This window comes from Drosophila innubila (assembly GCF_004354385.1).
Source record: "Drosophila innubila isolate TH190305 chromosome 3R unlocalized genomic scaffold, UK_Dinn_1.0 2_E_3R, whole genome shotgun sequence".
Taxonomy (NCBI): Eukaryota; Metazoa; Arthropoda; class Insecta; order Diptera; family Drosophilidae; genus Drosophila; species Drosophila innubila.
The window spans coordinates 13,372,303-13,398,756 of record NW_022995380.1 but is presented as its reverse complement, the minus strand read 5'-3'; the positions used below and the strand labels follow the sequence as shown (position 1 = coordinate 13,398,756).

The window sequence follows — 26,454 nt, the reverse complement described above, 5'->3', positions numbered from 1 at the left end:
TCGATGAGGAGAAACTAAGCAAACGGTAATTTATTTACTTTCGGCATTTACTTTCACTGATTGAAAGTTATTTCTTTTGTTTGGTTATTCAATTACATAAAGCTATTTTTTTTTTTTTGCGGAATTTAAGCCAACAATATTGGCCAAAAGTAAAAGCCACGCTTATTTATTTACTTTGGACATTTAGGACTTTGGCAAGTGCTGGCTTATTTACTGTTTGCCGAAATGCGAAACCGCAAACACAACTAAAACCCCCACAGACCTCAGCAGCTCCCCTCCAGCTTTACAGCTCCAGAGGCCATCCACAAAACATGCAAAACATTCAGCTAGGCAAATGGTCACAACACGATAGAGATGGGCGCCATGAATCTGCCTGCATGCGGAAAAGTTAAACCAAAAATACTTTACTCAACTTAAATGCTTTTTAGAAAACTGCTCCGAGACCAAGACCAAGACCAAGAAGCAAAAGGCAAAATGCGAACAGGCAGGCGTAGAATAGGCGGAAGGCGGAAGGCGTAAGGCGTAAGGCTGTGAAAGGGCCAACTCGGAAGTACGAAATATGTAAAAAGGCAACCGAGGAAAGCAAAAAGCTGAAGAGATTCCTGAAAGCCAAGTGGCCTGGTGTTCCCTCAAACAGCAGACATCAAAAGCATAAAGTAAAATACACTGACAACCACACACACTTAGACGCACACATCGAGAAGTGGGTGGCCGAGAGTTAGCCTCGATCTTAACACAATTAAATGGGCGCGGCAGAGGGAGGCGGATGAGAAAATGGTGCACGATGACCGACAAGTCAGTGCAGGATGTCATTTTGTGCACTTGCCTCTGCTTCCTATGTATTTTTCAGTCATTATTTTTCCTTTCTTCACTTCTTTTTTTGTTGTTGTCTTCTCGCATCGAATGGCTTGTCATTCAGTAGTGTGCTTCGAGCCTTTCTTAACTGAATTTTCAAAAAATGTTCTCAAGACGCGCAACAAACTGCAAACTGGCAAGGTAAAGTAAACAAAATGGAAAGTATATCATTTTTTATGAGATTGCCTTGCAGTCACTTGAATTGTGTTTTAAAGTAACTGCTTTCCCCTGTACATATTTATGTTCTTCCACGAAAATTCATTTTGACTCAAAGAGAATATTTGTCATTCTTTGAGTCAATAAAGAACCTTTTTTGCTTATTTATATTACATAGATAATAAAGATAATTATTATAAAAATTGCAATCTTTATCTATTCTCTCGGATATAGAAGAAATGATAAAGAAATGCAATTTGAGCAAGACTTCAATTTACTTACTTTTCTTGAAACTGAAAAGTATATAGTGAAACCTCGATTGACGGACAGTTCACACAAGCTGCTTTCGTTTTTCTGAGCTTTACTTTACTTTCTGAGCGATACTCTTATTAAAATGGAACGTATTTAACACAATGGCGGGCTGGGTAATTAGGGATTCCCCAGAAGGTTTCTCAATCTCACTCCTAATTTTACTCCATCATCTGAAGAACCTCCTGGTCCTTGTCAAGTCACCTGTAGTCACTCCTTATGATAACTTAGTTTCCTTTTTCGACCCCTTTCAGCTATAGTTTCCATAATCCCAACGTGTGCTTTTTCTTCAGGCAGCATTTACTGGATGTATTATAGTCTCCACAGTATAAATGCTTTTAACTGGATCCGTGACAATCTTAATGGGTTCTTTGCCTGAGCTTTATTTATTCTTACCCGCTGCTTTTCCTCTTTTCCGCTCATTCTGCTGTCAGTCAGTCAGTCATCAGCTTTGGGAACACAGTGGAAAATATTTACTGCCTGTTTCGTGTTTTTGTTTCTCAACTTTGCTTTTCTTTGGGACATCACCCTTTCCCCCTGCAACCCACTTTTATTTTGCGGACAACGACAAATTTTACGTGCTGTCTTGTATTTTTTTTTTTATTCTTCTCATCCTTTATTTTGGGTGACTGCAATAAAATAGAGTCGACGTCTACCTTAAAGGCTTTATAGTCCCGTTTTGTCGCCGCCTGGAGTTCGTCATTTTATGGTTAATACTCATTTTTATGTACTCCCTGCTCGGCTTCGGTCATAGTCGTAAGTGTTGAGCATTTGGTTTTTTCCCTCTGAAGTCCATTTTCTGCATACTTCAATTTTTTTGAACATTGGGTTAGGTCACCACTTCGAGACCCAAAAATATAACCATAAAATATTAAATTACTTATGTATGTATTTGCCAATAAGATCGGACTTAACCGTTTTTTATGTTTAAGCCCCATTGTCATAAGCACCCATTTATCAAGCTGAATAAATTTTATTGGCGAACAAATCAATAGACAGACTTGTTAAAGTGAGTTCCAAAATTAGAAAATTCTAAGAACTTAAAACACAACAGTTTTATTTTTGTAGACCAAGGCAATGCAAATTAGAAGTGCATAATTTTTTAAGCTCAATAGCTAAAGGTCATGTTCAGTAAAACTTTATTCCAATTTTAAATTCTTACCCACATAAAAGCTTACAAGAAATTTTAAATTTTATTACTTTATACTGTTCAAATATTGGTAATGTGTTTAAATTTAATATCAAGGCAAATATGTATAACCATAAAATGTAAAAAAGTCAAATAAATGCACCAACAGTTCCAATTTGTTTTTCATTTATCAGCTGAAATCAAATATTTTGGGCATTTCCATTGAGAAAAATATCCATTTCACATAAAAGACAACAGTAGTAAAATAAGGGTTGAATAAAACCGAATTTCAGTTTGAATTTTTCATAAATTTATTGAATTCGATTTAAGTTTAGTTTCAGTTGGCTTACAATAATCTAATTATTGATCTGTTTTCACAACTTTAAATAACAACATATCTTTGATTTTCTGTTCAGAAATTGTTTTTTCTTAGACTAGAAATTAATTAAGTTACTCGTACTTGCATATATGTAAGTATATGTCTGGCCTGTTCCGAGTGCGAAATTCACCAGAATATATATTGTTTATGTCAGACTGAAGGATTTGGAACAGGTCTATAACATACATTTAAATCTGTATTTTGATTTTGATTTTTAAATATACAATACACATAGAAGCATACATTCTGTTGGATTGAAAGTATACCATAACATTTAACTTAATTATAGAAAGTTGTACCTTCTGAACCCTCTATCCCTCTATCCCCTCTCCGGTATTTACAATGACGCCTTTAATTAATCTCTAACCTAAATTGTACAACTGCACATTGCGCAAAGCTTACAAATAATTGAAGTCCGAGCTGGCCTCTCAATAGGCGAGTCACGTCACAAGTCACGTCTTGGACAGCAGTCCCAATGCTCTCCGCACTCCTAGGGCTCCCACTAGTCCAAGCATTCCCGGCAGCCTTAGGGCCCACAGTAGGAACGTGCTGCTTGGTGTTCGCTTTGTTGCGGCGGACTTGATAGCCGATGCGGAGTATTCACCTGTTGGCAATAGGTGAGTGAGTAGAGTGTGTGTGTGGTGACGGTTGCAATTAATATGAATCATTTAACTTGCTGACAAAATAATTCACACGCACTCGCATTCGCATTCACTCTGGCAATCACAATCGCAATCGCAATCGCTCACGTCAGCCCAGTCCAACTGTAAAGGATTATACACATATTATATAAGGGACTCACCGCTCAGGACGTGCAGGTCAACGGATACGGAGACACTGTTCGATGGCTGGCACGTATAGTTGCCGGAGTCCTCCTTGCGAACGAACGGTATAATTAATGAGCCGATCTGTAATTAATGTGGACTTTATTATTTCAACACCTTGGCTAACTGAAAAACGCCAGAGGCGTCATTTTCAACACTATGCAACTCGATTGTATTAGATCGTAAAATCTTCTTAAGTCTATCTGAATTCAATTCAATCAATCAATCAACTTCAGAGAACTGTGCTGAGTTGACTTTGAGTAACTTACAGTATTTTGATTATCGGCGACAGTGCCAAATATATTACGATCTAATTGAGTATACCAGCCGGTGCGCTCATCGCTCTCGCTAATCTTTTTCTGTCCACGAAACCAGATGATATATTTGGGAGGATCTAGTGTACCTCTCACAATGCAATGAAGCGCTACTTTGCTTCCGGCTTTGACAAATCGATTCTGGTCACCAATAAGCTCAGTCTTGGGTGCTGTAAAATAGATTTGCGTAATGAATCATTGCGAATGATAAGAGAGAATATGGTTGCTACTTACTGATCACTTCCAGATGCACTTTGGCACTCAATTTGGGCTCCGTGGCCATTTGACACTCGTACCAGCCAGCATCGCTGGGAACCGCATACTTGATCTGCAGTGACCAAGTATAATCGTGGTCCTCCTGGAATATCGACTGGAAGCGCTCGTCTGCTATGAACGTGGTCTCATCCACGCTGATAATGTGCCCATCACGCAGACGCACCCACGAAACGGGCTTATCAGACAGGCGGTGAATCTGAAAATAATACAAATTTGCAAAATTAAATTTGATCTAAAATGATTTTGAGTCCACTTATGTCGAATCGATACATCATATTTAATAAAAATTAATTAATATAATTGTCAATCTCACAAAAATTTCAAGAAAGATTAAATACTACACAATTTAAAAACAAAGCCAAAAATCTAAGACTTTTAGAGTTTGGAATTCAAGTTGTCTGCTTGGGAAATTCTTTTTTTTACTCCTTTAAACTAGAGTAGTGGAGATAAAACTAGGTACGCGTATATAGAATATATTAACATATTGTAGAAGGGGACACAAATATAAGTTTAGACAGAAGCACACTTATTTGCATACATACTACATATTGCACAATATATATTGTACAGTACAATATGTATGTTTTTATATAAAAAAGTCAACAACAACATCAACATCAACAATAGCAACAACTATTTGAAGAGGCCTCACATTTACATTTACATGAGTAGCTGTGTCTGTATTTGAGACTCTTTCAAACAGTCTCAATGTGTGTGTGTATGTGACACACTTTAACAGAAACCCAAGCAACACTCGATGTAAAAAGTAAATGTGCAGAAATGTACGGGCTCACGGCAAGTTGGGGCCTGGTTTACGTCATAAAAATAAACGTAAACAAAATAAATTGTTGATATGCAAATGAAATTATGCTGATCTGTTCGCAAAAGTTTTCGCCCAGACAGCGAAAGGTAGTGCGAGCTGCGTACTGCCCTCAGTAAGGAATTGCTTAGAGGCGAATTATATATGTACATACATAGAAAGAGAAACTTATCTTAATTTGTTGATTGGGTTACAACTGACCAATTTAACATGGAAAATTATGGACTCTTAAAGAAGAGAGTGGCAGCTTAAGAATTTGAAAATCACCGTCATTTGCAACTTAAGCAGGCAAAAAAAAATATTTTGTACTTCCATTTTTTAAAGAAATTTTAAACTTTTAAAAAGAATATGCAAAAACAAAAAAAAATGGTTACCGCTTTTTTAATGTTAAACAAACACAAAGCTTGCGTTTAAACGTCAATTTCTGCCCTTTCTCGTGCCACGCCTACTTTTATTTTGTGGTCTGAATTTTCTTTGAAGTCTTTAATTTCAAATTGCTGACTTATATCTTATCTAGTTCAAAATTTACATATTTTTGGCACCTACTTAACCTGAATAATTTTTATTTTAGGCATAAATTAAGATATAAGTTTATTTATATAAAGCAACCTTTTCGCCTTTAAATGCTTACAAAATTCAAATAAATACTGTTAAGTATTAAAAATATATTATCATTAAAGAGCAAGCTTTAGCTTTGACGCACTTTAATCCTTCTCAAGTCCAATCCAGGCCATGTATAACTCAAAGCCTTAATAGATCGCATGTAAACCAGACAGACACACTTTCAGTCAGTCACACTTTCACAAACACACACTTACACTAACACTTTCACACCCACAACTAAAGTGGCACAGTTCGCGCATGAAGCATTAAATTGGATGACTAGGATTGGATGTGGGTTTGGATATGGACTTGCACTTGGACCTGGACCTGAAACTGAGCATTAGCTAAAGCTGCAGCTGCAAACTGCAGCTGGATGCCTGTGGTGTCTCTCACCTGACATGGCATGTAAGCGTGATTTCCCATTTGCGCTGTGATGTTTAGCACGGGCATTGTCAGATTTTTGCGTGGTTGTTGGCCTGGCAGCAGTTGCCCGTTGTGGGAGGCCAAGTACGAATGTTGCTCATTAAACATTTGTTGGCGCTGCTCCTCCGGTGACAATGTCACAGTCTCCGAGGCCACGGTTGATGCTGCTGCTGCTGCGGCAGCTGCGGCTTTGGCGACGGCAGCAGCCTCTTCAGCTGCAGCTGCAGCTGCTGCAGCTCGGTAAGCTGGCAGATCTGCGGCGGCGAACTCGGGAAATGGTGGCAGGAATGTAGGTATGGAGAAGCCCTTAGTCAGTGAATCAGCGCTGGCCGGATGAGGATGAGGCAACACAGCGCTCTGCTCCTCCTGCTGCTCCGCAGAAGCCAGTGACGTTGGCATTTCAATGGAGTTGTGGGCATCCGTTTCCGTTAACGCTAACGCCAACGCCGTCGCTGCTGCCATTTGGACTGGCAAGTCTGGGACTGCTGTCGCTGGGTCTGTTGTTGATGCTGGATAAATTGTTGATATGAACATCGTTGCTATCGCACTCGTTGTTGTTGCTGCTGTAGATGGTGTTTGCTTTTCAGCAGACGCGCCCGTTGAGGCCTCCGTAGTTAGCCCAATTTGTGTGGACTTATTTGCTACTGGAGCTGCTCCTGTCGTTCTCGTTCTTGTTGTCGTTATCGTTGGGGCTGTTGATGACATGGACAGAGTTGTGCTGCCATGACCTGTGGTTATTGTTGCTGTTGCTGTTGCTGTTGCCTTTTTCGCTGTCAGCAATGTTGTTGAGTTTCGGGCTGTCGTAATTAGATCGTTTTGTGTTGTCATTGGCCTATCTTGCAAAGTGGATCTCGGGAATGTCATTAACTGTGGCTCCGTGCCACTGGCCTGGTCGGAGGCTGAGCTGCAGGTGACAAGGTCTGCGGGTAAACAGAAAATACAAATGTACTGTACTTAATTGAGCTACTTAACTGTGATGAGGGCATTGTGAGAGACATTCCGAATGTTTAAAAATAATATTTTAAAGAATATTTTTTAAAAATGCTCTTAAGACACGTGCCAAACTTATTAAATTAAGCTCGTAAAACATAAACTTTCAATTGACAATACGGTCACTCAATAGTTTCATGTGATTACAAAGCATATAGAATAAAGGTAAAGTTTGAATAGAATTTGAATGTGTGTGAAATAGAAACCCACGAAAACAGGAAGGGCGTTAAATGGTTTCTTTGAAGTCAGCTGGAAAAAGATGGAGAGCGAGAGAGGCAGAGAAAGCAAGTGAGGAAAGACAGAGACGATAAGAGAGAAAAAGTATGTAGAGAGATTTAAAAACTGACTTTAAAAATTGTTTGAGCTTGTACTTATGCAATCAATTTAAAAAACAAAATAACATGTTTTGAACGTTCTTATCTTAAGATAAATTTTTGGTTGATTTAAATGTTTTATTCCTTCAAACTCATAAAAAAAAGAGTCTTAGGCCAATGCCTAAGTAAACAAGTAAAAATGTAATGTAATCTTTAGATGATACGCGAATCCGAATATGACTTCAGGGCACATAAAAATGAGTTTAAGAACCTTTTCGAAAATTGCAAAATATTTATTCATGCTGCATTCACTTTAAAAAATATCTATGTACCTCTCAGAGCATGTATGTATGTGTGAGTGTGTATGTGTGTATCGCTCAGCCAAGGGGAGAGCTCTCACTCTCTCTTTATTTCTATATTTTGTTTCAGTTAATTTTCAATTACGCTTTTATGCTAATTAAAATTATAAATATGTTTCATTTTTGTTGCTGTTGCGGCTTTGAGTTTTACAGGCCGGAAGGGGGGGTGATGGCCCATTGAAAAGTTTTCGCTTTTGCTTTTTTTGCCAGAAAATGGTCTTTCAAAATACATCAGGATTTATGTGCTTATGGGCCACAGAGTGAAATGCGACTCGCCGTTTATAATTATGGCAGAACTTTGCAGTTTCAAATTAAACATTTTGCGTGTTTAATTATCGCTCTTGGTAATCGCTTAACAGCTAATAATATCATAGCTATCAATTATATTAAATATTTATTATTATAACTTTGTCATGCATTTATATTTTTTTTTACCGCTTGACAAAATACTCTAAAATGAGTTGGATTTTATACTTTTTTAAATTGTATTGAAATTAATACATAGCTTAATTTACTCGTTTATTTATAAATTGATATACTAGATGATACCCCAAACTAGCAAATCCTTTCCATCTACCAAAGAAAAATACACCTAAACTTCTGTTTTTGGTATTTTAAATACGAGTATATTAAAACAAAAATTTTGACAGTTAGATAATATTCTGTAATAATATATGGACGAATGCATTCTATTTCTAATAATAATCTTTACAATTTATGAAGCCTGGTGTAAAATCTGAATTTAACTGACATATTCATTCATCAAAAAATGTATCAATAAACTTGTGTTAAGTATATTTTAGGATCACAAGCTAATCACTTCAGGCACTACATATAAACATTTATCGTTTTCCACTCAAAGCATCAAATGCTTGTGTAACAGTTTTGCCAGTGATTAGTTCCCCATACATCTCAACTTTTCGCTCAAAAACTTTCTGTATCGGACCTCAAAAGAACATGTCGCCTCCGGGTCAGTCATCGGAGAAAATGAAAAATAAAAAAAAATATATGATGATTAGGGTGTGAACTGAGAAGTTGAAGTCACCGATGTGAAAAGTTAAGTCAGCTCCACAAATTGAGGAGGCGGCAACTTTACAGTATGGAAAAACAAGTCTCCTGCCCTTTTTGTGAAGGTAGTTTTCTTGTTTTTATTCATTTCAAAGTGATTGCAATTTATTTAATAACAACGATTAGCATTAGAGCCCGAAGCAATTCAATAAGCTCTTTTTGTAATAACTTTTACTCGACTTAAATATTCTAGAACTTTTTTTTAACGCACGGAAAATCTTTGCAACTTGAAAGATTTAATATATTTATATTATATAGAATATGTAATCATATCGTAGAAAAGTTTAACACAGAAGCCATTCACTATTGTTGAGTTTTATTTTGAGCGAAAAAAATACAAATCATTTATAATCATTATTTTTGAATAATATTTTGTTGATCAAAAATAATGATAATCGGTGAAGAAAATCGTAAAAATCATTATATATTCATTAAAGCGTGATTTTTAAAATAAAACTTATAATGATTACGGTCTTTGCTGTATAGTCTACTAGAGTTAAAAGTTAAATATTCAGAATTAAATAAACACAAAACTATTATTTGAACTTGCTTTGTTTAAGGATTATTCGATATTATTAGGTCTGAAAATTTTGCAGCATCTTTTGAAGGCGAACACGAGCCATATTTTGGTGGAAGGAAATTTCGTTTTCCTTGCAGATAGGCCAACAGTCCTTTAACGTAATAAAGCCAGTCAGTCAGCGAACCTTGGATTTAAGCTGATTGCAGTTTTTTCTTGGTAAGATTTCAACGCTTTGATAAAAGAAATTTGCATTTTTAAATTAATTCATTTTGCGTTCTTGTCAGGTCTTGATTTAGGTACCACTTCTACCTGACGCTACGTTTTGCAGCCAAAAATGGCCAAGGGGGACATCAAGTTTTCAGCCTCGCAAAAAAAAAAAAAAAAACTGCGAACCGCATAAATTTTCATACGAATGGACGAATGTGAATGCGTGAGATTTGGGTGTGTCGATAAGGTCTCGGCAGCCAGTTGTAAAAAAGGTAAAAGGCCAACTCAGTCGGGTAAATGTGAAATGCTGTAAAAATGCAAATTGAAAACGATCCGAAATAGTAAATTTAAAATACTATACAACTCCTTCCCTCAATGATATATGCATTTTTTTCAATTTGTTTGTTCAATATGTTCAAACAATATCAAAAGACAAATCCAAATACGAGTTGTTGCTCAAGGCTTTAAATCGACTTTGTCAGTACTCGGATTTTCAATTAAAATCGATTATTCACTTATATGAAATAATCCACTTCTAGGCTTACGCTTTACCTGCATTCGAGTTGAACAAAAGCATTCGTTTTGTACGTCACTTTTCCCTTTTTGTAACCGAAAACTTTGTTTCTGGGTTTTACTTGTGATGGCCTCTAAGCCGATTTATTTTCAGGCCAGCAGCAGTCAACGTGTGTTTGTTTTGTTTTGAGGCAATAGAAATGGGCATATTCAAGAAGAACTTACATGAAGTGTGATCCTAACACTTATTGCACTTCGGCGACAAAATGGCGCAGAAAGGAGACGCCATTCTGAAGACGCCCATCACGCAGGCAACACAATTGGTTTGGCTAACAAAAACATATACAAGGAATAGCAGCGGATAGGTGAGGAGTCTCTGCCAGGACATGTAAGCGAAACGTGCAATAACACTTAAATTGTTTTTGTTGCTTCTGGCCACCTACTTGAATTGGCCTGTTGGCATGGTAAGTGGCTTAGCTTCAACTTCATCCTACGCCCTTTTAACACGTCCACTTCAAACTCGGCCATGAGATGGTTTTAGTTCGCCACAGAACTGCCAAAAGGTTCATAATTTAGGCATGTTACCAAAACGAACAAAATTTTCGGCACCTCTCTGCTAACACCTCTTCTACACTGCTGGCACACTAGTACGCAAACTGAATAGTAATGCTCCCAAATGAGGCTCAAAATTACTCAAATTAGGATTGTGGTGCTCGACCAATACACAAAAACGAAATACACACAGTTACACACACTCATTGAATGTGTGCGTCTTTATGTAAATTTGGATATCTGCTCAGACAACATAATGCGCCCCACAACAGACTCATCAACGTCATCAGCGACATATCAAGACAGTGAAACAATAACACATATTATAGGATCTAAATTCAAAAGCAACAACAAACGTGTCTAAAATACACTATTTCTCACTTCATGATATAAAACTTTATACACATTTATTTGTAAGCGGTTTTATTTTTACAAATTTGTTAGCTATTTTCTGAGAATTGCTCATTGTATTTTCATTGGTACAAAGTTTCTTTTATATGCGGTGTTTTTCTAACAAGCATGGCGACCTTTGCCCCCATACAGGTGTCCGGAGACAAAGACAAAGTCAGACACACCCATATGGTATTTTGGTCTTAGTTCTTTAACCCTTGAGTAAGTTTACATTGAAATAATTTTATAAAATTAAATCGTAATCAGGACTAGTTTCCATAATCAGATGATATCATATGATTTTATCTTTTAGTCATTAAAAGTAGATTTTAAATAAATAGAAGTTTAACGGATTATTAAACTTGCGTTTATCATGTAATTGCTTGGAATGTAAGCTTAAATTTATGACCACTTTCCACAAAATTGCGTATGTCCTTTTTAATGTTTAGTTAACAGATTTTATTTATCTTGTAGATTTGTAAGTGAAATGTCTTAAAAAGTCAGAGTATCTTTCTGAATTCGCATTATCTTCATTTATCTGCATTATACATAGTTGAACTAAAAACTACGTGTAAGTGATTAATGCGCATTCCGATTGGGTTAGCCGTTAAAGGTCAATGGATTAATTATGGTTTCATGCTTAGTGGCATTTTGTCGGCCATTTGATGCTCATACACGTTCTCGTACATCATTAGCGGAGTATTAAAACTGGCATTAACTTTGTCCAACGCCAAAGGAAACTTTTTATGGTTCCTCTCATGTAATTATAAAAAATATGCGTCTGTAATTCTGAGCCGCCAAAGGCCAAAAGTAATTACATATCCAATAAAAAGTCATGGTAGCTGTTTGTGACCATAATTAAAAATGCCGCTATCCACGCTAGACTTTGGGCTAGGCAACCAACGCAAATTTGATATCTTATGCGAAGAGATTCAAACTTCTTTGCTTCCGACTACTATTTAGTTAAAGGACGTAAGGTTTGTGCAGACCGCGAACTAAACCGTCTCGCACTGCCATAAAAGCACAAATTTTCATTGGGGACTACTTTGGATTATGGGCGCCTGGAGTGCGCATAAAACACGCGCTAGCAGATTGCTCAAGGCGGTTGGACCAGTCTCATGCTCATGTACCGTCAAACTGCCACCTTTTAACCAGAAGCCCGAGTTATCTGAGTCGAGATAGTTGGCCTAATGCCGCAGTTAAAATTGCGTCTATTTTCTTGTTGACAATTCTTTAGTTGTTATTTTTGTTCCTATAGCTGTTGTTGCTGTTTTTGTTTTGGCGTTTGCTAATGCGGTTACGGATGCTTTTGTTGTGTAGAACAATTCTAAACGTCACTCCTTGGGGTGTTATTATTCAGAGATTTCAACTGTTGTTAACTGAACAAACTCTGATTTCAGACTTCAATCTCGCACAAACTCAGTATTAAATTTCGTTAAAAAACAAACAAAAGTAAATAAAATAAAATACCTACGATATATTTTGCGCAAAACAACTATCTTAATTCTGTATTGGAACAGCTCTGACTGCCTTTAAGATAGCTTTTGCTAGGAACTTTAAAAAGCAAATCAATTGCACTTATGTCAAGTGGTTGTTAAGTATCTAACCTGTAGCCTTTGAATGATTTGCATTTACCCTGTTTAAAATTGTAATGACATTTGGCATATTTGTCACGCTTCAGAAATTGTTAATAAATATTTCGAATTTATTTATCATATTAAACATTTACAAAATCGATCAATAAGCAATTACGAGCGTCTTTTTTCTGCAACTGTAACAAATAAATAAATAAGCATATTTGCAGTCATAAAATAATTTGAAATTGTTTCTTTATTCTATGTAAATACAAATACATGCTGTCTACGCATTTAAGATACATTTGCATGTGAGTTTGTGGGTGGTTGAGTGGCTTGTGTGGGCGGCAATTGTTGAGGGGTAGCATTAAAGACAGTCTGCTGCCACTGCCACTGCTACTGCTAAAATGTTGTGTTTTGTGAAAATAGCTTCAACAATTTTCTTGTAGTCATTCAAAGTGAAACATATGTTGGGTGTCACAGTTAAAATATATGCGATATATTCAACCAGGACTGCGAGAAGGGGAAGCGTCTGTACGTTAGACGAAATTCAATAGCAGGAAAACAACTCGAAACGAATATGCGACGCGACGCCCATCCCATTCCAAACAACCGACAGTCTCAGGATCTTTTACGCCCACTTTGAGTCTTTTGTTTTTCCGTTATACTTTCGCTTTTTGGTGGCGGCGCTTCAATTTATTTTTATGGCATCATGTTCAGTTGGAACGTGTGGCAAAAATAAGTTTTCTCGCCTTTGGCTTTCTTTTCAGCTGTGTAAATTGAAACTGGAGCATTGCCCAGTGTCACATTACGTATACGCACTGTATATGCACTTGGTACTTCAGATAATGTGTGTCTTTAAGCAATCATGTAAGTCTCATTCTTTTGAGTCAAGTTATCTTTGATGCAAAGAGAATCGATAGATTTACACTTTTAAAATGTACATGTATAAAACCATATTATTATGAAAGGATTTAGTAACTTAACGGTTTGTGAAGCAATGCTACATGAATTGAAAAATTTATGTGCGTTCTGAATTATTCCTTTTAATCAATATCGCTGATAGCAGACAAAAATTTAATTTAAAAAGGGAATATTTAAACAATTATTATTTATTATTTTGCATTATAGCATTGTGTACTTGAATTCAACTCATCATCTGCGCATGTTTAAATGTACTTGATACTTTTCTTTTATACTATTACCCTCAATAAATTCACTAGCCACTCTGGACAACTCCCGAGAGGTCGCGTATAAATCAAGTAAAATAATTATGCGAATCTGCACAACATTACATTATCTGTTTAGACTTTTCCGCAATGCTTTTTATCTCTTAGCTTTTATTGCTGGTAACCAAATATTGTCCCACCCACAATAGTACATTCGGAACATTCGGAAGATTCCGCCTTGCCCACAGGAAAAATCCCGCCATCATGCTGACACCGACAACGTCAGACCCCTCCCTTCCCCGTTGATGCTCAACAAACTCAGCCGGCGGCACAGCTCATAAATAAGTTCCAATGTCGCCAAAACAAAACATTTTTCATCAGGCTTAGGCCCGAGTTCGAGCGCTGTCGGTCCTCGGTCGGCAGACGCTTCGGCATGTGCTCTGGGAATATTTCATAAATTTCAACGTCGGACAAAACTGAACCTGTGCCTGGCTATGTGTGGTGTGCACACACCATTATACGGCCATTTTGGTTAGTTATTTTTGGGCCATTTTCACACTTGAACTAAGGGGGGCACTTGTAAGACTCGTTGACTTTTGTCGGCTGCAGTTTGTCATCCGTTGGGTACTTCTTTTATTTTTCAACAATTACACGCCCCCAACCACTAATTCCACACTTGTTGTTGTCATTTCGCCATTGTTTTTTTTTTTTTTCTGTTTTATTCCTCTGTTTGCCTTGTGTCTTGCACCCGCAACGACGCGACGTCTGCAGTGACAGCGCTGACCCTCTGAATAATTTAAGCCCCTCGTTTTTTAGCCAAAAGAGCAGCGAACTGTGTGCACCAGAATGCTCATGCCGTAATCCAAATTGTTAGTTTCTAACCGCGCACAGTGGTAAGCGCTGCAATAGATGATCAAGTACTATCATACGATCGCACATAATACACATTAACTTAAAATAATGCTGGAAACTAAAATGTATTTCTAACTTTTATCGAATTCCACTTCAATCAGTGGAAATTTTAGAAATCCCTGTAGGAAAGTAACAAATTCTCAGTACCACTAAATTATTAGTTCAGGTTTACACTATTGTAGTGGAATTTAGAAAAAAGTAAGTTATTATACAAATGTTTAACAAAAAATAGGTAAAACTATAAAGTGAAAACAGATCTGTGCATAATTAATGCTCTTGAATTTATTTTCATATTATTTTTGCCACTGTGAGTTATAAACCAAATTATTTGCAAGGATGAAGCACAACCTCTGTACAACACAAGGCACACAAGGCACACTGCCCACGGCTCACAGCTGGCGTTCCGTTCCGTTTCGGTTCGTTTGGGTTCAGTTGAGTTGAGTTGCGTTTTTTGTTGGTCTTTCGGAGGACATGTCAAGTGCAGGCTGGTGACAGCATCAGAGACAGAGGTTAACCGACATGTGCCCATGTCCATGCTACAAGAACATGCGGGGTCGTTGTGGATTCATAATTTATGAAGGTAAGCAAACACTCATGGCCTTTGGTGGGATGTTCACGACCCCTCATAACTCCGCCACTTTGCTGGCCTTAAAGGATAGTGTATCGAGAGAAACGAGGCGATGTGACTCATAGGGTGTTGCTAAGCATTTTGGAATTGCCTTAAATTGCGGACCACTGACGAGCGTCAACCTGTAGCGGGTTTGCCACAAACTTTGGAACATTCCCCAAATTAGCAGAGTGCACATAGTGCAAAACTCTTTACGCTAAATCCCGTAATATTACAAAATTTATACAAAAGCAACAGCAGCATAGAAAACTTCAGTTATTTGGCATAACGAGCTGCTCTCAAACTTTTATGAAAGCGCATCGCAATGGAATGCGCTTGTGGATGCTTCTTGTTCAGCTTTTGGTTGCTTGGATCTGAATCGGTTGGGAATTTGCCACCCCTCAACGAATCCACAAAGTGCTACGTGCCACTGAAAATGTGTTTATTAAACATATTTGGCAAGTTTTCAATTTCGTTAATGTTTTCAGCACATTTGCCACAGCTCTCTTCAGCTGCTCCCCAGAATAAACTATAAATTTATTGTTTTATTTTCCTTGCCATGCATATGCGGCCAGTCCAGCCAAAGTTGCAAGTGCTTTTCCATTTTCCATTTACAATACAACTCCACAGGGCAGTCGGGTTAAGAAACTCTCAACTGCGCCTTGTTAATTATACTCAAGTGGATCCGAAGAGTGCGACGGCCATACCGAACACTTAAAAGTTTATTGAAAATTCCGCACATCAGTTTACAACTTAAAAAGGCGTCTGAAAACTTACAGTTGACTGGTTCGTAGAAGTATAAATAATGTTTTCCTGCTTGAACCGAATGAATGAACTAAGTTCCTGAATATCGTTCCTTTAGGATTATTCATGAGTTTGAGTTCATATTGATCGATTAATTTTAAGCAGTGCTGCCAGTTTTGCTTTTTTACGGATAGATCTGCTCTTTTAAAATATGATTTTGACAACACTTTTATCAAAAGAAAACTATTTCTACAATAGACTCAATTTAACATTTACATTAATCCAACATGCTTTTAAGGTTTCAGATGAGCATTTATGCCAATAGCTACAATTGACCCTAGTATTAAAATGATAATACAAAAAAATCAACACAAAAGCCAAATGACGAAAGCATATTTGACCCCCAAAATGCTTAATACTATATTTTAAGAAAAATGTTCCCTGATGTTTTTTCCCCATCAAATATTCCACTAATTGCATTGTGGTAACTGACCTGTCAATAAAAGTATAACGCGCTTGTTAATCCGATTAAATGGTTAAAATCTGAACATGAAAAATTAATTAAATTATTTTACGCTACGTTTCAGGCTTACGTCCCAAAAAAAAAAAAAAAAGTGGAACTCGTCGATTAAACAAAGTTAATAGGCTAGACATTTGCATGACTGCGCGAAGGGTCGCAACCTCCAATATTTGACACTTGCACAGTGGTTGAAATATATGAAAAGCTGTGCTTTAATCATGTCTCTGATCTTGAAGTAACTTTTGTGTTGTCCCTTATTATACCTTAACTAAACTTGGTATTGTCTTTTACATCCTGAAACAAATGGGCTAAAATCACCTATATCAGGTGGCAAAATTGGACAATAATTGAGTACAGAACACTGAAAGGGTATTAATAGGAGTATATAATTGTATAAATTTTCTACAATTTCAGACCACTGTGCGCTCCCAGTCGGCAGTCAGGCGGTAAGAAAAACAAACATATAAAGCAAATTTATCAAGTGGAAATTATAATTACCCTACAGACTTTGCACAACAGTAAATCCAGACGAAATATATGAAATCTGAAAAGGTGCGACTAAAGGATACCCTGCAGTATATTTTTGAACCGCTTAAAAGTATTTACGTTGTATAGTCTTAAGTTTACTCTTCAATTACTTCAGAAAATTATAAGATATTGATTGCACTTAAGTAATAGATAGTATGTATGTATTACATACTCTGATAGAACATAAGAAATAACCATACGGAACTCAAGCTAACGGATATGATGATTATATGAGGTCATATTTATGGCAGAAATGTTTTAAATTAAATCAAAAATGTATGACTGGTAGACGTCCATATGTAAATGTCCCAAGCTGTACTTACATGTTGCAAAGTTGACAACACCGAGGAGCACAAGAATCGGAGCTGCCAGCCAGACGCGTTGCCAAGTCATTGTCCTGGTGGTGCGTAAAAATTGGCGACGCTTCTTTGCAGTTGTCAGCGTTGTTGGGTGACTGCTACTTCGGGTTGTCCGGTTCGTCCCGTTCGTCCTGGTCGTCCTGTTTGTCGTGGCTGTCCCTGTGGCACAGTTCCTTGCTGCAATGACACTTACAGCATCTTTTGTGCGCTCATTGTCTGTCGTCTGCCGCCATTGGGGACTCGTTTGCGGAACCATCGGTGGCATCGTCTCCAAGTGCTTGGCACGTTGCTGCTCTCTGCAAACTCTGAATGCTTTGCTCTTTCTGATTGCACTGGGCCCTCTCGACTGGCAAAGTTTTTCGCATTCTTTGCCAAATGTGTCTATTCCCAGTCACAGTCCCAATCGCAGTCCCAGATAAATAGGTTTATTGAATTAATTCACCGGGGCCTGACGTCCTGCTTCTGCTGCTTCTGCTGCTTTCCGCTTCTTTTCACCAAATCGCAACTTTATGTACTCTGCAGTTTTTAGTTTCTTTCTTTGATTTCATGACCTCGCGTTTTCATAGTTTTCATTTTTTTTATTGCTTCACCTTGTTCCACTTACAGTTTCACAATTTTGCGGTTCTCAAATGGATTTGTAGTTTTCATTTCTTTAGGTTTATAGTTAAGTGACTGCAATTCAACAGATAATACTTATTTATGCGTTCGTTAAAAAACTTTTAATGTTTTGTAAGCACTTTAATTACCAAAATGGATTCAAAGTAATAGGAATATATTCAACAAATTATTGGGAATTCAACGCGGATTAATGTTCAAGTGATTCTTGATGCTTTTATAGGCTTTTGTTTATCCAAATTCTGGCGAATTATTTTGTGGCGTATTGAAACAGCTGTTTTCGAACAATTATCTGTGAAGCTTTTTTAACTGATTCATGCAACATCAAAATTGTAAACCGCACATCTATTTTAGTTCAACAGCAACTATTAATCATAAGTATTCGCATATAATCATCCAATACGAAAAACTTTAACCATTCTATCGATATTCCGCTGGGTTCGTAAATTACATCTTCCGTATGCCAAACTAACACGAACACTATTTTCTATGAGTAATGGCAAAAGTTTTCCACAAAGACCACACGACTTGAAGTACTTGCAACGTTTAACGGGTTTTCGTTTACTTTTCAATGGGTTTTTAGCAGATGCACCTACATTTATCGTTGATTATAACAAGTTTTTTGTAGACATTTTTTTAATACAGACATTATCCTTAAATATTTAGCACGTGAGGAAATATTTTCAGTTGAGTTAAACTTTATCGCATAATCCGTGTTGAAACAAATATTTTTCAAGTACTTATTTTGCCAGGGCGATTCACAATAATCCCTTTTTATGGCATTGCTTCAGCTTTTCTTTATATTTATTTTGTTCTATTTTGTTTTGTTTTTATTTTCGTGGCACTTCAGTGTCTTTTGCACATTCGCGTCGCCACTCTAATATCCATTTTAATACAACAAAAACAAACAAATTTGAAAAGTGATTTTGACCCCGACACGCTGACTCAGCCAGGAGGATACTCAGGACACCAAGTGCTTTCACTGTATCTTGTGAACCGTTTGGTTCTGTCGAGCTCAGTTCGTTCTTAAAATATCTTTGCAGTTGTTAGTCGCTGTTGCTTTGCATCTATTAGCGGCACACAGTTATCGTCTCTGGACGAAAATAAACAAAGGACTTTGGTAAAGTCGACTCTTCCTTTGAGCACGTAATATGACTCGTTCTAAAATAACACGCACGATTTCAATTCAAACCGCTATACGCGACAAGTTGGCTTCCGTTCGCTCTCTTGGCTCAGCGCGTCACGTCCGCTCGCAAAGGATGCAAATTTTCAACTAAATCGTGTGCAACTAACAGCCGGAAACTTGTGCTCCTCCGTCCTGTCTGCTCGTCTGCTCGTCTGTCTGCCTGTCGCTGCTGTAACTTCTGATGCCGCATCCTTGGACCACTTCTCCGCCTTTCATTTCATTTCGTTTCGTTTCGAATCGAGTCGAGTCGACTCGTTTCGTTTCGTTCATTTCATTTCACGACGGGGAACTGTAACATGGACCAGCAGTCACTCCCCTTAGTTTTGCCGGTTGCATGCTTTGCGCATGTCAGCAAAGACTTGGCACACAAATGCTTTATAATATATTTGTCAACAGCTGAGTTGCACTCTGTTAACTATCAGCAGATAAGTCTATTTCAAATAGACATTGTATCTGGATTTGATGAACGTTTTAAGGATGTGATAGCGAAAACTTTAAAGTATCTCAGAATGTGATAGGGTTATTCAGTAATGTATACACTTGATTATGCGAATGAAAGATGCAGCTGATTTGTTGGCATCAACTCAGAAATGATTTTAGTGATTAATTTTTTAAACAGTGAATCAAACCGAAACAAATATAGGTTCCGTTACCTTTACCGCTATTACTCACTGTTTTCTAATAGAATTAAAACAAAAAGTTTTAAAATAACAGCAAAAAATGTTTATTAAGTCCAGTACAATATGTTGTCTTGGGTCAGTTATGTTTAGATTAAGTCACGCAATATATTGAGAAGAAAGCTCTATCTTCTTTTAACGATGTCCATGGCCCAAATATTTGGATGGGAACATTACAAATTCAGTGTACTCAGTGCGCTGACCGCTTTAAGTTGGTGTCTTAAATTAACTTGCGATATGGGCTTTTTAAATGTTTGCCACATCCTTTGGCCTGAGTCTAATTTAGTGCGTCTTTGTTGCTACGACAAGCATATTGTGTTCCGCCACTTTGTGTGACAATAAAACTACGCAACGCCATTAAATCTGACCCAATATGCGAGACGTGATATACGGCCTGGTCTAATCTTGTGAGCTTTTGTCAAAGAGCAAGTAACAAATAAATAAATATTATTGAACTTTTAAGTCCCCCGAGGGCAACAGCAAGAGGCAAACGCACAGCAGGCAATTGAGTAAGGGGTGCGGGTTGTGGATGATGGTGCGGGTGCGGGTGCGGTGGGTGCGGTGGGTGCTTTGTGTGGTGTGTGTGCGGGGGCAGAGCCTCGTATCGCTGGAATGCTTCGCTCTCACAAAGTGCCAACATAAATTCTTTCACAGTTCAATTTATCGTATATTGACACAGCTTCCGAATAACCAACAAAAAAAAAATAGAGAGAAAACAAATAAAAATGTTTACAAAATGCCGGGAAGCGAGGTGGAATAAAGGTGGTGGTAGTGTGGATCTGGTAGCGGATCCTCACGCAGGGCTACAGGAATACAAATGCCTGCACAAAACACAGACAAACACAGCAGGGGAGCACAGTCATTGTTATTACCTCTTTGTTGTGTTAACACACCATTTGTGGCACATACAGTCAATTCCATGTGCCACTTCCTCCTACGCACGCCAGCAAGATCTTACGCCGTTAAATTTGAAATGCAAATGATGTTGGTGCTCGCTTCAAGTAAGTGAGGCCTTAAAAATGTTAAACTTTGGCTCACAAAATAATCAAAATATACTTTATGTCGCATTTAGAGAGCCTCGACAACTGCCGAAGCTCATGAATTGTGTCAAAAGGCGACACATGCTGTCCTCCTGTCCCATTTCAATTTATTGCTGTTAATTTGAGTGTTTCGCATTATGTGACTGAGTCGTAAATTGTACATATTTATGATCCGACTGAACGGAACAACAACTTATTTTCCAAACACGTGTAAGTACTCGAAATTCATTCTTTACTCACAATTTAATCTGAATATTTTGTTTGATCTTTACGCATTTTAAGTGTTTTATTGAACTTAAAGCAGTTTAGCAATTAGCTTTTGAACATTTAAATCAAACAAACGTATTTATAAATAAATTTTTAAGGCTCTATGTTCTATAAATAACAGCTGGAGTTCTGAATGGAAATTAAAGAAAATGTTTACAAGCCTTACAATTAAACGTAAGTTGCTTTGTTAGATACAAGTAAATATAACAACGTAATAAGAGCCTAGCCTTTCAGACTAGTTGAGTTTAAGTGCTTCAGACGCTGAACTGCATAAGCAAATAAAGCACAAATATGTTTTTACTTTAACTGTGAATAATAAAAATTCTATATGTAAATATGTAAATACCGTATTTCACTCTTTTATCACTTGGTTTCGTGCCAGCAGGAATTGGAGTTGTGCTTGAATGCAGCCAATCTTTGCTAATGCAAGTGATTCGATGCCTGAGTGCACACGAACTCAGCTCTTGAACTTGTTCTTGTGTCAGTGTTGCACAGTGACACGGTTTTGTGTAAGCTGAGAGACCGTGAAGAAAACCTGCACATCGCCATTACAATGAGAAAAAGCGATTGGAAAGCGATTGGAAAAGCGAGGGAACTCGCTAGCTAGCTGCCAACTGCTAAATAAAATGGATGAGTGCAGCAATTAAAAGCAAACAGAACGCGTAATCGAATGACATTCAAATGACAATTACAATGAAAATGCTGCAATGCTTTACCAGAGAACAGAGGAAGAAGGACGCAGAGTGAGAGAGACAGGGGGTGTTGGTCGTATCCCTTTTGTATCCGTTTTGCATAATTTGTTGCGCTTCTGCTGTTTGCTGTTTGCTCTTTCTATTTGTTGTGTTGCTTTGTGCGCAACCTTCGCTGCAAATACGGTTTAAGATCCGAGAATTAACAGTAAATATAATTACAACGCTTGCTGGACAAACGAAGGGATAAAAAGAGAGAGAGAGTGAAAGTGAGAGAGTGAGACCTGCCCCACTCACCGCTTCAGATGATGACATTCAGCCGACATCCACAGATCCGTTTAGGTCCGGCTTCTACCTCAATTCGTTTAAGTTTTGCCGTCGTGTGTTTAATTAGTGTAAATTGCCGCTCATAATCATAACTGTAAAATTAATAATAATTGCTTTGCTTATAATAGATGAAACACGTATCTTCTACAATAACTTGCAATTTGTCCAAATTAATTGGGTTTCGTAACAACTTTGGTATGTCGTAACACATTGCACTCAATTTAGTTTAGTTTTAGCCAAAAAGAAAGCTAAAGTACCCTTCTAGTTTCACACTTACGACTCATTTGTTGACAATGCGATGATGCACTTACATACTAGTTTAAATATATTTTGTAACTTCAACTAACTCTAAGTAGTCAAGTGACCTTTGCTGTTAATTACATCGGTTCCACGCCAATTTCACTGCCCTATAAGAAGTAAAAGACATAGACCATGAAATGTCGAGTCTTTGGAAGTAAACAACCCACTCAATGTCGTCTGAGTACCCACTTTGCTCCTTCCTTCCAGGCAACAACAACAGCAAAAGAAAGGCATCAGAAAAAATCTGATATCATTTATTTTAATTTGCCAGCCAAAATGTCGAGATTTAGACTGAGAAATGAGTGTGGCGATGCCAAGAGATGGCAAAGTTTGGAGAATTTTCCCTAAACCTTTCATTCTGACTAATACTAATTGTCTGAACTGAAGAGCAAGGCAGTTAAATAGATCTTTTGTTAAACAGCAGTCTAACTGGATGTGTTCTTTCTTATTCATTTTTAATGAATAACATTTTTATAGCTTATTAAAAGCGTTACCTTAATATAGTTTACTCTTATATCTCTATGAACTTAAGATACACTTAATATTATTGTTTAACTTCAATTTGCGCTTAACTGATCTTTTTACCTCCTTGAATGACTTCACATAAAGCTGAAAACACTAAAAATTTAAACTAAGTAAAGTAATATCAATTGCTTTTCAATGGGATCAATAAAAAATGATTTCTCGCTTAATATTTAGATTTGCTATATAGTTTTACAAAAATATCCATTAACAACAAGGAGTGTATTTTTTAACATTGAACAATCATGCATATGCATATGTATATAAAATGTACTTTTGGCCTATCAAAAGAATTTATAATACATTTATTTATTTTTAATATACGGTGTATCTGCTGAAAGCAGGTAGAGGATAAAAGCAGACAAAAGAGGATAAAATCACCTGCCAAAGGCTGAGGCATTTTCGTCAAAACACACAGCAGCAGATTGTACTATATGTATGCTGGCTTTGGCTACTGTTAGAGTGAGTAATGTGAGTGCTTCCGTTTCCGCCTGCGAAGTCAGCCACTTCCGCTGTTGGTCGAAAATTCGAAAATACTTAATACTCAATTTGCTCTGCTGAGAAATCTTATTCCGACAGTCTTAGAACAGTTGCATGCTTCTTTGTGTGGGTGTATTTGTCAGTGGGTCTGTGTGTGTGTGTGAGTGTTTGTGTGCATTTGTTGGTGGCATGTTGGGCTGTGTGTTAACTGCTCACCACTTGGCCACACTTCCTTTCAGGCTGGTCGACTTCATCTGCAGCTGTAAGATAAAAGCTCATGCTCCAGTCAATGCTGGAAAATAAGAACTCACTTGTCGAGTAAATGACGCTTGAATCCATTCACTTTGATTTTAAAATTATCCATTGAATATTCGCTGGCAGTGTGCCATAAACAATTTGAGTGTATAAACTGCATTACGACTGCTTAATTACACAATTTGGCAACATGTTTAATTGCCAGTTTAACATTTACTTTATTCAATGTATTCCACAACAGCTTCAAAAATGAATACCGTGTTGAATGAATTAATGAACAGCCGATTCATGAATCGCTTTTCCAGTTACCGCCATTATTGGTAGTTCAACTGTGTATGCGAGCTTGCCATTACCACTGACACTTAAATTATACACAAGGCTGCACATTTTACACTGACTGAAAGCATATATATAACGCCCAACTGAAAGCCAACTTAAATGTTGAACTTGAATAAATGGCAAGTCGTTCGTTTTGCTTGTTCATTCGTTTGCTTGGGTTCGCTTAATGCATTCAGCTTGAGCTTGAGCAGTCACCTTTAAGGTGACCGTATTTACTTTACCTCTTACTATTTGTCACATTCAACGCCCCAGAGTTGACCTCGCCCCAGCCTCAGTGAGCTTTGAGCTGCTTTCCCAATATCGAAATGACACCAGTAACAAGTTGGACGTGATGTCAACAAAAGCCACCAAGGAGTTCTTCCACACATACATATGCTGAAAACACACACTCACACTAACACACACAAGATCGCTCAACCAAGCACACACACTTAGTATAGCATGAACACCTCTTAACAGTTACTTACAGAAACTTATGCATATGTGTGCAACAATGCTTCGAAAAATTTCATTAGTTGGAATGTCGAAAGTTGTGAAGTCTCTCTCAATCTTTTTCAGAACACCTTTGTACGTGCGATAGCTTCTCTTTGTCGCATGCGACATTTCGGTGCAAACTACGGCTATCGATTGGATTACCAACTTGACTGCGAATCTTTGAATAAAAAAAGTTTTGAGAATATCGAAAAACTACTAACCAAATGCTGAATTGAACTAGAATATAACTTTTCTTTTTTTTTGGGTATTGTATCTATTTTTGTGGGTATTGTATGCCCTAATACTTTTAAATTCAAAACAGACACAATAAAGTTCCGTAGATATAATGTTGGCGATTCAAAGACAAAAATGCAGCGAATTCACATTCTTAAGCTATGTAGCTAAAAATTTATATTTTTGGTACAAAAATTTAGAGGACATCGTAATAAAAAAGGTTCTGAGAATAAGAGAGCGATAGCGAGGGATTGAGAGGCAAATCATCAAATATATACACAAAAAAAATATTAAATAATGAAAAGTCTTTTTTGCGAAAAGCTTAGAAAGAAATATATAAAAAAATCTCATCATCTGGCTATGAAAAAAGGACTCAGCTCTTCAAGTGGAATTTAAATAACATTTAATTTTTTATATAAAACTGAATGAGATGCACTTGATTCATTTTATTTTTAATGACTTGAATGGCACTCATTTCGACTAATTGAATGTTAATTAATGAAACGAGGATCTTATGAAAAACTTTGCAAATGCGTGAAAGTGTATGCACAGACTAGGATATACTCTATAGCCACGTATTTGCTTAAAACAGAAATATTTGCATAGAGAGTGATTATTGTAATGAGTCATAATTAACCGCTAATAAGGTAAGAGCAGTTTTTACTGACTATTACAAACATTTGCATAAAGCTTTTACACAATTTCTATGGGTATAGTGTAGAAAACCGAGCAAAGCTTAAAAATTCAAAGCACAAACAGTTGTTGACGGATGAATGGTCATTTGCAGGGTTGTCCCTTTGAGTTTTTCAATTGCAAAAATAAGAGCGAAATGGGAAAAATTTTTACAAAATATGTTTTAATTAAAATTAAACTTTGTTGAGTGCGCCACATAAAAAGAGGATGCGCCCAAAATCTGGCCAGCATAACAACGGCAAACAATCAAACATAAATTTACGCTCGAATATTCGCAAAATGCGGCAAAAAACACACCAAAGTGTCAGTGCAACCCCCATGCTATCATCCCAGTTTCCAAATCATCTCACACTCACATACATACACACTCATACATAGTGGGAATGAACGCAACAAATTTCCAATGGCTGCGTACAAATAGATATTTAATTTTTGCAATTTTATGCAGAGTTGCCCCGTTGAGGCGCCGCACTGCGTGCAACATGCAGTGCACCAAATGCCCCACACAAGACACTCACTCTACCGGACGTGTTATACAAACATGAATTAAATTTGTTTGCACCAAAAAGTTTCCCTTAGGTCGTCGAGGACGACGAATACACTTGAAACTCGTAAATGTGCCACTGACACACTTTACACTTTCAGTTGCTTTGTTGACAAACGACAAATGAGTCACAACTAAACGAATAATTTTTCACTTTTGTTCAAATTTTTGTGCCTTGTTTTACAAATGCGAAAATTTATTTGAAAGTAAATCTAAATAATTCTTAAAGTTGTAGACGTGGAGAAAAAAATGTAAAAATGTAAAATTACGATAATTTATTTTACACTACGTATATATATATATATATTCGTAAGACTTGTTGTCTGTACAAACAAAAAGTCGCATGTTAATATATGTACATAAACAGACTCGTGATACCTAAGTACGTAGTGTGTACT

The 26,454-nt window shown here is 37.1% G+C and overlaps 1 protein-coding gene across 1 annotated transcript; it reads right to left on the bottom strand.

Annotated features, from left to right (window-relative positions):
• Positions 1 to 2,742: 2,742 nt before the first annotated feature.
• On the bottom strand, positions 2,743 to 17,450 carry LOC117790728. Its single transcript, XM_034630271.1, has 7 exons — positions 17,379 to 17,450; positions 6,594 to 7,008; positions 6,059 to 6,518; positions 4,201 to 4,438; positions 3,922 to 4,136; positions 3,631 to 3,736; positions 2,743 to 3,432 (listed from the first exon to the last, which is right to left on the bottom strand). Exons 1-7 carry the CDS (start codon positions 17,446 to 17,448, stop codon positions 3,281 to 3,283), a joined length of 1,656 nt encoding a protein of 551 aa, XP_034486162.1. The 5' UTR covers positions 17,449 to 17,450; the 3' UTR covers positions 2,743 to 3,280.
• Positions 17,451 to 26,454: the final 9,004 nt, after the last annotated feature.